Source organism: Physeter macrocephalus, chromosome 7 (assembly GCF_002837175.3).
Source record: "Physeter macrocephalus isolate SW-GA chromosome 7, ASM283717v5, whole genome shotgun sequence".
Classification (NCBI taxonomy): domain Eukaryota; kingdom Metazoa; phylum Chordata; class Mammalia; order Artiodactyla; family Physeteridae; genus Physeter; species Physeter macrocephalus.
The window spans coordinates 40,547,281-40,563,323 of record NC_041220.1 but is presented as its reverse complement, the minus strand read 5'-3'; the positions used below and the strand labels follow the sequence as shown (position 1 = coordinate 40,563,323).

Here is a 16,043-nt window from a genome sequence, read left to right as displayed (position 1 = left end):
CTGTTTTTTTCCCTCAAGACTGCTTTGGCTATTCAGGGTCTTTGGTGTCTCTGTACAAATTTTACGATTTTTTGTTCTATAAAAAATGCCATTGATAATCTGATACGGATTACCTATCCCTGATGAAAGAAATCAAAGATGACACCAACAGATGGAGAGATATACCATGTTCTTGGATTGGAAGAATCAATATTGTGAAAATGACTATACTACCCAAAGCAATCTACAGATTCAATGTAATTCCTCTCCAATTACCAATGGCATTTTTTACGGAATTAGAACAAAAAAATCTTCTTGATTACTGTAGCTTTGTAGTATAGTCTGAAGTCAGGGAGTCTGATTCCTTCAGCTCTGTTTTTTTCCCTCAAGACTGCTTTGGCTATTCAGGGTCTTTGGTGTCTCTGTACAGATTTTACGATTTTTTGTTCTATAAAAAATGCCATTGATAATCTGATAGGGATTACCTATCCCTGATGAAAGAAATCAAAGATGACACAAACAGATGGAAAGATATACCAGGTGCTTGGATTGGAAGAATCAATATTGTGAAAATGACTATACTACCCAAAGCAATCCACAGATTCAATGTAATTCCTCTCCAATTACCAATGGCATTTTTTACAGAATTAGAACAAAAAATCTTAAAATTTGTATGGAGACACAAAAGACCCTGAATAGTCAAAGCAATCTTGAGAAAGAAAAACAGAGCTGGAGAAATCAGGCTCCTTGACTTCAGACTATACTACAAAGCTACAGTAATCAAGACAATATGGTACTGCCACAAAAACAGAAATATAGATCAATGGAACAGGATAGAAAACCCAGAAGTAAACGCACGCACCTATGGTCAATTAATCTATGACAAAAGAGGCAAGGATATACAATGGAGAAAAGACACCTTCTTCAATAAGTGGTGCTGGGAAAACTGGGCAGCCACAGGTAAAAGAATGGAATTACAACACTCCCTAACACCCTACACAAAAATAAACTCAAAATGGATTAAAGAACTAAATGTAAGACCAGACACTCTAAAATTCTTAGAGGAAAATAGAGGCAGAATACTCTTTGATATAAATCACAGCAAGATCTTTTTTGACCCACCTCCTAGAGTAATGGAAATAAAAATAAAAAGAAACAAATGGGACCTAATGAAACTTAAAAAGCTTTTGCACAGCAAAAGAAACTATAAACAAGACAAAAAGACAGCCCTCAGAATGGGAGAAAATATATGCAGATGAATCAATGGACAAAGGATTAATCTCCAAAATATATAAACAGTTCAGGCAGCTCAATATTAAAAAAACAAACAACCCAATCAAAAAATGGGCAGAAGACCTAAATAGACATCTCTCCAAAGAAGACATACAGATGGCCAAGAAGCACATGGAAACCTGCTCAACATCACTAATTATTAGAGAAATGCAAATCTAAACTACAATGGGGTATCACCTCACACTCATTAGAATGGGCTTTAATGGAAAATCTACAAACAACAAATGCTGGAGAGGGTGTGGAGAAAAGGGAACCCTCTTGCATTGTTGGTGGGAATGTAAATTGATACAGCCACTAAGGATAATAGTATGGAGGTTCCTTAAAGAACTAAGAATAGAATTACCATATGACCCAGCAATCCCACTACTGGGCATATACCCAGAGAAAACCATAATTCAAAAGGACACATGCCCCACAATGTTCTTTGCAGCACTATTTATAATAGCCAAGTCATGGAAGCAACCAAAATGCCTATTGACAGATGAATGGATAAATAAGATGTGGTACATATATACAATGAGATATTACTCTGCCATAAAAAGGAATGAAATTGAGTCATGTGTAGAAATTTGGGTGGACCTAGAGACTGTCATACAGTGTGAAGTAAGTGAGAAAGAGAAAAACAAATGTCGTATATTAACACATATAGGTGGACTGTAGAAAAATGATACAGATGAACCAATTTGCAAGGCAGAAATAGAGACACAGATGTAGAGAACTAACGTATGGACACCAAGCGGGTGGACATTGGGGGCGGAGGTTGTGGTGGTCGGATGAATTGGGAGACTGGGATTGACATGTATACACTAATATGTATAAAATAGATAACTAATAAGAATCTCCTGTATAAGAAATACATAAAATAAAATTCAAAAATAAAATAAAATAAAATAAATAGTAAAATAAATGGTTATCCCTCGGAAAAAAAATGGGGGAGCAACAACAGAGATCCTTGTGAGGTTGACACTATTCGATATTTTGACTGTGATGGTAAATACACGAACCCTCACAAGTGACCAGATGGTACAGAACTTAATTCATACCTGTCTACACACATACACACAAAGGAGTACAAGGAAATGTAAGATTGGTGGATTACATCAATGCCAATATCCTGCTTTTGATGTTATACTATAGTTTTGCACAATGTTACCATTGGGGATTCTGAGCAAAGTGTGCAAGAGCTCTCTCTGTATTGTTGCATGTGAATCTACAATTATCTTGGTAAAATTTTCATTTAAAAAACAGAATAGCATTATTCTAGCATTTGGGCTATACAGATTTTTGAATCAAATAGGTAAGAATTAGATGAGAGAAAGTACATTGAGGAAAAAAAATCATTAAGGAAACACAAATGTGTTCAGTAAATCTTGGGCAAGTAGAGACTAAGAAAGATTCAGTGATGTTTCCATAGTTTCAAGACAATTTATATTAAGGAAAAAAAAAACAGAAAAAGAGCTAGCTAGTTTGGCTGGATGGTTTCATTCATGCTAGGTTTATTTGTTTGCATGTTTTTATCATTGCCATTGGGAATAGGAATAATAAAAGGGGTCAATATTAAACACATTAATTGTATGCACAGCAAAATTAAAGTGGGTTACAGTCAGTTATAAAACATAAACTAAAACCTGACAGAAAAAAAGCTGGAGATTTTCCACCCAAATCCTCATGGTTAATAGTTTTTCTAAAATAAATATTTTGCATTCTTGTTTTTATTATTTGCATTTGGTTTTAGGGCTATATTTTTAACATAGATGATAACGTAGATGAAAAAGGAAAGCTCCTCATAACATTTGTAACTGAAGTATAATATAAATTAATAATTAATAAGTTTAAAAAATTAAGTAAACCAAGAACATATGTCAATATATCATATCATTCAATTATGAACTGAATAATCAATTGGAAAATTCTTTGTAAAGTTTAAGTTCAAAGTAATGACTTTCAGATAATTTTTTGTCCTAATATACCTGAATGATAAGGTAGACTTTCCTTAACAATGGTGACTCATTAAAGCCAGGTTAACTGTCACCCACCAAATGAAAATTACCAATAGCTTTGACAGCAAAAATGTAAATATGTTTAAGATACCATAATTCTTGACTCTGCAGATTGTGTTTTGGAAATAATATATGTATGTGAAGAATTAAATTATAGTATTAAGTAAATAACCTAATGAAACTTAAAAAGCTTTTGCACAGCAAAAGAAACTATAAACAAGACAAAAAGACAGCCCTCAGAATGGGAGAAAATATATGCAGATGAATCAATGGACAAAGGATTAATCTCCAAAATATATAAACAGTTCAGGCAGCTCAATATTAAAAAAACAAACAACCCAATCAAAAAATGGGCAGAAGACCTAAATAGACATCTCTCCAAAGAAGACATACAGATGGCCAAGAAGCACATGGAAACCTGCTCAACATCACTAATTATTAGAGAAATGCAAATCTAAACTACAATGGGGTATCACCTCACACTCATTAGAATGGGCTTTAATGGAAAATCTGCAAACAACAAATGCTGGAGAGGGTGTGGAGAAAAGGGAACCCTCTTGCATTGTTGGTGGGAATGTAAATTGATACAGCCACTAAGGATAATAGTATGGAGGTTCCTTAAAGAACTAAGAATAGAATTACCATATGACCCAGCAATCCCACTACTGGGCATATACCCAGAGAAAACCATAATTCAAAAGGACACATGCCCCACAATGTTCTTTGCAGCACTATTTATAATAGCCAAGTCATGGAAGCAACCAAAATGCCTATTGACAGATGAATGGATAAATAAGATGTGGTACATATATACAATGAGATATTACTCTGCCATAAAAAGGAATGAAATTGAGTCATGTGTAGAAATTTGGGTGGACCTAGAGACTGTCATACAGTGTGAAGTAAGTGAGAAAGAGAAAAACAAATGTCGTATATTAACACATATAGGTGGACTGTAGAAAAATGATACAGATGAACCAATTTGCAAGGCAGAAATAGAGACACAGATGTAGAGAACTAACGTATGGACACCAAGCGGGTGGACATGCGGGGGTGAGGTTGTGGTGGTCGGATGAATTGGGAGACTGGGATTGACATGTATACACTAATATGTATAAAATAGATAACTAATAAGAATCTCCTGTATAAGAAATACATAAAATAAAATTCAAAAATAAAATAAAATAAAATAAATAGTAAAATAAATGGTTATCCCTCGGAAAAAAAATGGGGGAGCAACAACAGAGATCCTTGTGAGGTTGACACTATTCGATATTTTGACTGTGATGGTAAATACACGAACCCTCACAAGTGACCAGATGGTACAGAACTTAATTCATACCTGTCTACACACATACACACAAAGGAGTACAAGGAAATGTAAGATTGGTGGATTACATCAATGCCAATATCCTGCTTTTGATGTTATACTATAGTTTTGCACAATGTTACCATTGGGGATTCTGAGCAAAGTGTGCAAGAGCTCTCTCTGTATTGTTGCATGTGAATCTACAATTATCTTGGTAAAATTTTCATTTAAAAAACAGAATAGCATTATTCTAGCATTTGGGCTATACAGATTTTTGAATCAAATAGGTAAGAATTAGATGAGAGAAAGTACATTGAGGAAAAAAAATCATTAAGGAAACACAAATGTGTTCAGTAAATCTTGGGCAAGTAGAGACTAAGAAAGATTCAGTGATGTTTCCATAGTTTCAAGACAATTTATATTAAGGAAAAAAAAAACAGAAAAAGAGCTAGCTAGTTTGGCTGGATGGTTTCATTCATGCTAGGTTTATTTGTTTGCATGTTTTTATCATTGCCATTGGGAATAGGAATAATAAAAGGGGTCAATATTAAACACATTAATTGTATGCACAGCAAAATTAAAGTGGGTTACAGTCAGTTATAAAACATAAACTAAAACCTGACAGAAAAAAAGCTGGAGATTTTCCACCCAAATCCTCATGGTTAATAGTTTTTCTAAAATAAATATTTTGCATTCTTGTTTTTATTATTTGCATTTGGTTTTAGGGCTATATTTTTAACATAGATGATAACGTAGATGAAAAAGGAAAGCTCCTCATAACATTTGTAACTGAAGTATAATATAAATTAATAATTAATAAGTTTAAAAAATTAAGTAAACCAAGAACATATGTCAATATATCATATCATTCAATTATGAACTGAATAATCAATTGGAAAATTCTTTGTAAAGTTTAAGTTCAAAGTAATGACTTTCAGATAATTTTTTGTCCTAATATACCTGAATGATAAGGTAGACTTTCCTTAACAATGGTGACTCATTAAAGCCAGGTTAACTGTCACCCACCAAATGAAAATTACCAATAGCTTTGACAGCAAAAATGTAAATATGTTTAAGATACCATAATTCTTGACTCTGCAGATTGTGTTTTGGAAATAATATATGTATGTGAAGAATTAAATTATAGTATTAAGTAAATAATTGCTCAATAATATAATTGAAGTGATTTCTTTTGGAAATAATATATGTATGTGAAGAATTAAATTATAGTATTAAGTAAATAATTGCTCAATAATATAATTGAAGTGATTTCATAAAATACTGCCAGATAGTTATCAAATGAATGGTGTATAACACAAAATGAAGTGTTATTTTAATAATAATTGTGTATCTTCTTTAACTCCCTATTAGAGTACAATCTTGGAGAAGGGAGGGATTATGCCTTAAAGTTATTTGAGTCACTCACAGTACCTAGTGTGAAAAATCTTTTGATGTGTAGGGAGTTAATGAAAAATTTAAAAATAATGAACAAAACTATTATCCTAAAATTGTTCTTGACACAAACATTCTAATCTTCAGAAGTAAACAGTCTGTATTCTTATTCTCAGGAGAGAAGTTTCCACGTGTTACTCATGTATATTTCTCCAGGGTCTAGCAAAGCCAAGCACATAACAGGGGCTCAACACATTCTTCCTGGATTGTATCCAGAAGATTTCTACATGAAGGTCAAAGGGGGTTGGTATGTAACAGATACTTGGTACAAAGAAAAATTCATTCTTAAATTGTTTGCAAATACATGTACACATAAGCAAGTAAAAATAAAATTCCACACTAAAGTTGAGGCAGTACATCCCTAAAATATTTTCATTATCTATTAATAATAACACTAAAATCTGATTTTGTAATAAAAATATTTGTGTATTATTTCTTTCCATCTAGAAGTTATATAGGAAAATATTTAAAAGAAAGTTTCAGGTGAGACTTTGTAAAATTATATGGAAAATGACCTCATATTATTTCTCTCAATGATCAGATTGATGGGTATTGGCATACCTGGAAACTACTATTTTAAAAAAAAAGGAAGGGAAAGAACATCAAATAGTCTGAAGAAAAACTAGTTGCTGAACATGCCAACATCCTAAAACTAAGTATAATTTTGTAATCTTTTAAAGTGAGATTTTTCATTTGTAAAATTATCCAAGCACTCGAGCATATTGCAAGATATTATTTACGCTATGGCTTTGTTCCAGAGTTGGTAAAGCACATAAGCATAAATAGAAACAATCCCTATTAGGATGGCCAGCTTATATAATACATATTTTGTCATAAATCCAGATCAGGGTCCAAGGTATGAGAGTGAATAAACCATTGTCCATATTGTGGAAATTTTCTGACTCATTACATCAATTCATATAAAATTTATTTTAAAAAACTTTTCTAAATAGCATCAAATATTTAAATTTCAATATATCAATTAACTTCAGACATGGGACTTTCCTTGCATGGAAAGAAAATAATTTATCATTTTTCACCATGGCACCCTAATCTGTATAAAATCAAGTGAAGTCATACTTAGAAAGCTATTTTTAAAGTAATAAAAATTATTTTTTAGATAATTCAGTTAAACATGCTTTAAACAGAAGTATATCTTCATTTTCTAAAGAGCTGTATTATATAGGTTTATGAAAATTTAATTTAATAGTTCTCCTAATCATTACAAAGCAAATCTGATAATTAAGGTCTTGTTTTGTTGGTTTTCAAAGGGAGGAAACATGCATTTTATTTTCTTCATTTAAAAATAAGTAATTCTTGGGCTTCCCTGGTGGCGCAGTGGTTGCGCGTCCGCCTGCCGATGCAGGGGAACCGGGTTCGCGCCCCGGTCTGGGAGGATCCCACATGCCGCGGAGCGGCTGGGCCCGTGAGCCATGGCCGCTGAGCCTGCGCGTCCGGAGCCTGTGCTCCGCAACGGGAGAGGCCACAACAGAGGGAGGCCCGCATACCACAAAAAAAAAAAAAAAAAAAAAAGTAATTCTTACAAAAATTGACTTTTAAAAAGTATATATATATGTATTGTATATGTACAAACAAATACATTTACACATACTTGACATTTCACACTACTTCTCTGTGTTATTTTCTTCGTAACAAGACATTAATAATGTCAGTTCTTTCTTCTATAAACAAGGCAAGTTATTGCTTTCTCCTAATCCTGCTTTTAATGTGTGCATTAGTACAAGTAAGTAATCTAAAGATTTTTTTGACATTAAAGAAGAAAAAGTTTCATACTATTTTTACTATTTTATGAAAAGAAAGGTACAAGAAGGGTTTTCCAGAAATATTTCCGGACCCTCCACTCAGAGATATTGCCAGAGATTTTGATTTTTTTTCAAAACAATCAGACTGGTTCCTTAGAGCACCATTTTCTTGCCAAACTCAATACTAATGAAAGTTCCCTGTGGAATTTTCATAGAAAGACTAAGCCTAGTAGCATTGTTCAATAAAACAAGCAAAAAGTAAATGGCAATAATTCAATAAAGTATGGCAACTGTGGAAAGAAAGTCTTTAAAAGCAAGGTTTAAACACTTCTTAAGGATCTCCTGATGTTTCGTCTCCCTGTAGACTAAATGCTATGAGGATCGGGGACCGATGTGTTAACCCGCTAACCTCCCATAATAGCATGACAGATGCTTCCTACCTGAAGGAGTAATGCCTGGGAGAGAGAGAAGAAGCGGGAGACTGACAGAATGCCCAGGGAGAGTATTGATCAAATGACTCTTTTCTGGTAACCATTACAGAGACATGAGTTGACAGTAATTAAAATGACTTACACACTGGGATGGTTTCAAACTCAAATCTTCGACTGAAGACACCATAGCCTGCTGCTGTGCGTGCTCGAATTTGGAAGACATATACTGAGGCTGGTTTCAAGCCCTCTGCAGTTATAGTTGTCTCTTTAGATTTGATAATTGTATAGCTGGTCTCTTGGTCCTTGGATTACACATGTATATGCAATAAAAAGAAGTCAAAAAATGAATTATTAATGACAGCAAAACATAGAATCAAAGATAAGAAAAACAATCAGAAACTAATAGATTTGCTATTAGTACAAATATGATATTTTACAAACAAAATCCTACACATCCTAGTTGTGTTAGTTATATAGAACCTTAAAGTGTTTTCTAGAACTCATAGATGTAAGATATGTTCTCCACCCATCCACCACACTTGCCTTGGGCAGAAACAGATATGTAAACTTTAAAAATAAAATTTCCAGGAGATAAACTATTTTACAGACTTTAATTTATTATTGCTAATTGTGTGCTTGTTTTTCTCATAAATGATTTATTGGAGTGCAACTAACATGCTGCTTGTTTATAGAGGAAGGTGACAATGTCTTACCTGGCTAGGTAAGACTTATGTCTTTTATCTTTAGTGAATTTGATTTCTTTTTTTATTTTATTTTATATATTTTTTATTTTTTTAACATCTTTATTGGAGTATAATTGCTTTACAATGGTGTGTTAGTTTCTGCTGTACAACAAAGTGAATCAGCTATACATAAACATATATCCCCATATCCCCTCCCTCTTGCGTCTCCCTGCCAACCACCTTATCCCACCCCTCTGGTGGACACAGAGCACCGAGCTGATCTCCCTGTGCTATGTGGCTGCTTCCAACTAGCTATCTATTTTACATTTGGTAGTGTACATATATCCATGCCACTCTCTGACCGTGCCAGCTTACCCTTCCCCCTCCCCGTGTCCTCAACTCTATTCTCTATGTCTGTGTCTTTACTCCTGTCCTGCCCCTAGGTTCTTCAGAACTTTTTTTTTTTTAGGTTCCATATATTTGTGTTAGCATGAGGTATTTGTTTTTCTCTTTCTGAATTACTTCACTCTGTATGACAGTCCCTAGGTCCATCCACTTCACTACAGATAACTCAATTTCATTTCCTGTTATGGCTGAGTAATATTCCATTGTATGTATGTGCCATATCTTCTTTATCCAGTCATCTGTAGATGGACACTTAGGTTGCTTCCAGGCCCTGGTTATTGTAAATAGCCCTGAAATGAACATTGTGGTACATGACTCTTTCTGAATTATGGTTTTCTCAGGGTATATGTCAGTAGTGGGATTGCTGGGTCCTATGGTAGGTCTATTTTTAGTTTTCTAAGGAACCTCCATACTGTTCTCCATAGTGGCTGTATCAATTTACATTCCTACCAACAGTGCAAGAGGATACCCTTTTCTCCACACCCTCTCCAGTATTTATTGTTCGTAGATTTTTTTTTTTTTTTTTTTTTTTTTTTTTGTGTGTGTGGTACGCAGGCCTCTCACTGTTGTGGCCTCTCCCATCGTGGAGCATAGGCTCCAGATGCGCAGGCACAGCAGCCATGGCTCACGGGCCTAGCCACTCCGCGGCATGTAGGATCTTCCCAGACCGGGACACGAACCCGGAGAAATGTCTATTTAGATCTTCTGCCCATTTTTGGAATGGGTTGTTTGCTTTCTTCGATATTGAGCTGCATGTGCTGCTTGTATATTTTGGAGATTAATCATTTGTCAGTTGCTTCATTTGCAAATATTTTTTTCCCATTCTGAGGGCTGTCTTTTCCTCTTGTTTATGGTTTCTTTGCTGTGCAAAAGCTTTGACGTTTCATTAGGTCCCATTTATTTATTTTGGTTTTTATTTCCATTTCTCTGGGAGGTGGGTCAAAAAGGATCTTGCTGTGATTTATGTCATAGAGTGTTCTGCCTATGTTTTCCTCTAAGAGTTTTACAGTGTCTGGCCTTTCATTTAGGTCTTTTGCCATAGAGTGTTCTGCCTATGTTTTCCTCTAAGAGTTTGATAGTGTCTGGCCTTACATTTAGGTCTTTAACCCATTTTGAGTTTATTCTTGTGTGTGTTGTTAGGGAGTGTTCTAATTTCATACTTTTACATGTAGCTGTCCAGTTTTCCCAGCACCACTTATTGAAGAGGCTGTCTTTTCTCCACTGTATATTCTTGACACCTTTATCAAAGATAAGGTGACCATATGTGTGTGGGTTTATCTCTGGGCTTTCTGTCCTGTTCCATTGATCTATATTTCTGTTTTGGTGCCAGTACCATACTGTCTTGATTACTGCAGCTTTGTAGTATAGTCTGAAGTCCAGGAGCCTGATTCCTCCAGCTCCGTTTTGCTTTCTCAAGGTTCCTTTGGCTATTCAGGGTCTTGTGTGTTTCCATACAAATTGTGAAATTTTTTGTTCTAGTTCTGTGAAAAATGCCATTGGTAGTTTGCTAGGGATTGCATTGAATCTGTAGATTGCTTTGGGTAGTATAGTCATTTTCACAATGTTGATTCCTCCAATCCAGGAACGTGGTATATCTCCCCATCTGTTTGTGTCATCTTTAATATCGTTCATCAGTATCTTATAGTTTTCTGCATACAGGTCTTTTGTCTCCTTAGGTAGGTTTATTCCTAGGTATTTTATTTTTTTGTTGCAACGGTAAATGGGAGTGTTTCCTTAATTTCTCTTTCAGATTTTTCATCATTAGTGTATAGGTATGCAGGAGATTTCTCTGCATTAATTTTGTATCCTGCTAGTTTACCAAATTCATTGATTAGCTCTAATAGTTTTATGGTAGCATCCTTAGGATTCTCTATGTATAGTATCATGTCATCTGCAAACAGTGACAGTTTTACTTCTCCTTTTCCAATTTGGATTCCCTTATTCTTTTTCATCTCTTACTGCTCTTATCCAAAACTATGTTGAATAATAGTTGTGAAAGTGGGCAACCTTGTCTTGTTCCTGATCTTAGTGGAAATGTTTTCAGTTTTTCATCATTGAGAATGATGTTGGCTGTGGGTGTGTCATATATGGCCTTTATTATGTTGAGGTAAGTTCCCTCTATGCTTACTTTCTGGAGAGTTTTTATCATAAATGGGTTTGAAATTTGTCAAAATCTTTCTCTGCATCTATTGAGATGATCATATGGTTTTTCTCCTTCAGTTTGTTAATATGGTGTATCACGTCGATTGATTTGCGTATGTTGAACAATCCTTGCATTCCTGGAATAAACCCCACTTGATCATACTGTATTTTCCTTTTAATGTGCTGTTGGGTTCTGTTTGCTAGTATTTTTTTGAGGATTTTCACCTCTATGTTCATCAGTGATATTGGTCTGTAGTTTTCTTTTTTTGTGACATCTTTGTCTGGTTTTGGTATCAGGGTGATGGTGCCCTCATAGAATGAGTTTGGGAGTGTTCCTCCCTCTGCTATATTTTGGAGGAGTTTGAGAAGAATAGGTGTTAGCTCTTCTCTATATGTTTGATAGAATTCGCCTGTGAAGCCATCTGGTCCTGGGCTTTTGTTTATTGGAAGATTTTAAATCACAGGGTCAATTTCAGTGCTTGTGATTGGTCTGTTTATGTTGTCTATTTCTTCCTGGTTCAGTCTTGGGAGGTTGTGCTTTTCTAAGAATTTGATCATTTCTTCCAGGTTGTCCATTTTATTGGCATATAGTTGTTTGTAGTCATCTCTCTTGATCCTTTGTATTTCTGCACTGTCAGTTAATACTTCTCCTTTTTCATTTCTAATTCTATTGATTTGAGTGTTCTCCCTTCTTTTCTTGATCAGTCTGGCTAGTGGTTTATCAATTTTATCTTCTCAAAGAACCAGCTTTTAGTGTTATTGATCTTTGCTATTGTTTTCTTCATTTCTTTTTCATTTATTTCTGATCTGATCTTTATGATTTCTTTCCTTCTGCTAACTTTGGGGTATTTTTCTTCTTTTTTCTCTAATTGCTTTAGGTTTAAGGTTAGGTTGTTTATTTGAGATGGTTCTTGTTCCTTGAGGTAGGATTGTACTGCTGTAAACTTCCCTTTTAGAACTGCCTTTGTGGCATCCCATAGGTTTTGAGTCATCGTGTTTTCATTGTCATTTGTTTCTAGGTATTTTTTGATTTCCTCTTTGATTTCTTCAGTGATGTCTTGGTTATTAAGTAATGTATTGTTTAGCCTCCATGTGTTTGTATTTTTACACATTTTTTTCCTGTAATTGATATCTCGTCTCATAGAGTTGTGGTCAGAAAAGATAGTTGATACAATTTCAATTTTCAGTTGTGGTCAGAAAAGATACTTGATACAATTTCAATTTTCTTAAATTTACCAAAGCTTGATTTGTGACCCAAGATATGATCTATCCTGGAGAATGTTCCATGAGCACTTCAGAAGAAAGTGTATACTGTTGTTTTTGGATGGAATGTCCTATAAATATCAAATAAGTCCATATTGTTTAATGTATCATTTAAAGCTTGTGTTTCCCTATTTATTTTCATTTTGGATCATCTGTCCACTTGTGAAAGTGGGGTGTTAGAGTCCCCTACTATGATTGTGTTACTGTCAATTTCCCCTTTTATGGCTATCAGCATTTGCCTTAACTATTGGGGTGCTCCTAAGTTGGGTCTATAAATATTTACAATTGTTAATGCATTGATTAATTGGATTGATCCATTGACCATTATGTAGGGTCCTTCTTTGTGTCTTGTAATAGTCTTTATTTAAAGTATATTTTGTCTGTTATGAGAATTGCTACTCCAGCTTTCTTTTGATTTCCATTTGCATGGAATACCTTTTTCCATCCCCTCATTTTCAGTCTGTATGTGTCCCTAGGTCTGAAGTGGGTCTTTTGTAGACAGCATATATATGGGTCTTTTTTTTTTTTTTTTTTTTTTTGCAGTATGCGGGCCTCTCACTGTTGTGGCCTCTCCCATTGCAGAGCACAGGCTCTTGACGTGCAGGCTTAGCGGCCATGGCTCATGGGCCTAGCCGCTCCGTGACATGTGGGATCTTCCTGGACCAGGGCATGAAACCGTGTCCCCTGCATCAGCAGGCAGACTCTCAACCACTCTGCCACTAGGGAAGCCCTATGGGTCTTGTTTTTGTAACCATTCAGCCAGTCCATGTCTTTTGGTTGGAGCATTTAATGTATTTACATTTAAGGTAGTTATCAATAAGTGTGTTGCTATTACCATTTTCTTAATTGTTTTGGGTTTGTTATTTTAGGTCTTTTCCTTCTCTTGTGTTTCCTGCCAAGAAAGTTCCTTTAGGATTTGTTGTAAAGCTGGTTTGGTGGTGCTGAATTCTCTTAGCTTTTGCTTGTCTGTAAAGGTTTCAATTTCTCCATCAAATCTGAATGAGATTCTTGCTGGTTAGAGTAATCTTGGTTGTCAGTTTTTCTCTTTCATTACTTTAAGTATGTCCTGCCAGTATGGGGATTCCCTTGTACGTTATTTGTTGTTTTACCTTGATGCTTTAATATTTTTTTTGGTATTTAACTTTTGATAGTTTGATTAATATGCGTCTTGGCATGTTACTCCTTGGATTTATCCTGTATGGGACTTTCTACGTCTCCTGCACTTGATTATTTCCTTTCCCATGTTAGGGAAGTTTTCAACTATAATCTCTTGAAATATTTTCTCAGTCCCTTTCTTTTTCTCTTCTCCTTCTTGGACCCCTATAGTTCCAATGTTGGTGGCTTTAATGTTGTCCCAGAGGTCTCTGAGACTGTCTTCTATTCTTTTCATTCTTTTTTCTTTATTCTGTTCTGCAGTAGTTATTTCCACTCTTTTATCATCTTCCATGTCAGTTATCCATTCTTCTGCATCAGTTATTCTGCTATTGATTCCTGTAGAGAATTTTTACTTTCATTTATTGTGTTGTTCATCATTGTTTGTTTGCTCTTTAGTTCTTCTAGGGCTTTCTTAAATGTTTCTTTTATTTTCTCCATTCTATTTCCAAGATTTTGGATCATCTTTACTATCATTACCCTGAATTCTTTTCCAGGTAGACTTCCTATTTCCTCTTCATTTGTTTGATCTGGTGGGTTTTTACCTTGCTCCTTCATCTGCTGTGTATTTCTCTGTCTTCTTATTTTGCTTAATTTACTGTGTTTGGGGTCTCCTTTCTGCAAGCTGCAGGTTCGTAGTTTCCCTTGTTTTTGGTGTGTGCCCCCAGTGGGTAAGCGTCGTTCAGTGGGTTGTGTAGGCTTCCTGGTGGAGGGGACTGGTACCTGTGTTCTGGTGGATGAGGCTTGATTTTGTCTTTCTGGTGGGCCAGACTGCGTCCGGTGGTGTGTTTTGGGATGTCTGTGACTTTATTATGATTTTAGGTAGCCTCTCTGCTAATGGGTGGGTCTATGTTCCTGTCTTGCCAGTTGTTTGGCATTGAGTGTCCTGCAGTGTAGCTTGCTGGTCGTTTAGTGGAGCTGGGTCTTAGCGTTGAGATGGAGATCTTTGAGAGAGCTTTTGCTGTTTGATATTACATGGGGCCAGGAGATCTCTGGTGGACCAATGTCCTGAATTCGGCTCTCCCACCTCAGAGGCTCAGGGTTGACACCTGGCTGCAGCACCAAGACTATGATTGTGGAGGCTTGGTGATTCCAAAATCTGATAGTAGGCCAGCAGGCTAGAGACTCTGGGAAGAGTTGCAGCCCAAATGAAGGCCGCTGGCAGAATCCCTTGAATTTGGTTTCTAATCATATTTAGGGGTTGGGAGAAGGAATGTGACCTTCACTGGAGAACTTTAATTTTAACTGATTAAGTGGAAACAGTGACTTTTAAAGAAAAAATTCACATAAGCAAAATATTTTTTTCCTTTTTAAAAACTTCATTTTTTCACTTTCTTGTGTTTGGGCTGGGTTAGTAGTGAATGGAGATGAAGGGGAAAAAGTCACTGAAAAGATAGCTTTGGAAAGTGAAACAAAGAGGAACTATTCCCATTTTGACTGCTAACAAAAGTCTAGACAAACCATCTATAACTCCTCATTATCTCTGATGTTACCATTCTGAATATAAAGTGTTAGATACATAAAAATTTAATACACATTCCCTGCTTTGAACTTTATCTTCCCTTATGTTTTTTTTGTGTGAATTTTTGGCTAAGCTTGTTTTTTCCTTAAGGTCTTTTCAAATGTATTAAATTTCTGATAGATATTATAGGATGAATTAAAGATAGGTTATGGTTAGAGATTTTATTCCCCTTTTTTAAGAATTGGCTTTTACTTAAAATAACTTATTGATGCCTGTAAATTATTATTTTCTAAATATTTCAGGGAATTTTATCTTTACAAGCAGAAAAATTGTATTGATTTTTTAAAAAGATCCAAGGGGAACAACATGCAAAGGATTTATTTTTCCTAAATAAGAAAAAAATTGAAAACAAGAAAATAACATTTACTTCTCAAGCACTCTAGTAGGGAATAAGGTTATTATTTAATGTTCATAATGCTATTAAAAAGTAAAACAAATGCAAACCACACTCCTTGTTTCTTGAAGTTTACAGCATGCCATGCTGTGCCTTTAGTGTGAACACTGAAATAACATGCTAAAACACAGCAAACCCATTTTTACTTTTATCCTCAGTTTCCTTATCTGTAAAATTGGGATAAAAATTGGTGGCTGGATATCCTCACAGAGATGTTGTAAGAATGAAACATGTAATGCATGTGAAAACATGTAT

The 16,043-nt window shown here is 35.1% G+C and overlaps 1 protein-coding gene across 5 annotated transcripts in view; it reads right to left on the bottom strand.

The window, feature by feature from the left end:
* EPHA5 (EPH receptor A5) overlaps positions 1 to 16,043 on the bottom strand; it is a 326,273-nt gene that overhangs the window by 86,904 nt on the left and 223,326 nt on the right. For all 5 annotated transcript variants that reach the window (XM_055085948.1, XM_024132021.1, XM_024132023.1 and 2 more), the window contains exon 7: positions 8,370 to 8,529. In XM_055085948.1, the coding sequence (XP_054941923.1) occupies positions 8,370 to 8,529 (160 nt within the window). The remainder of the gene's footprint in view (positions 1 to 8,369; positions 8,530 to 16,043) is intronic.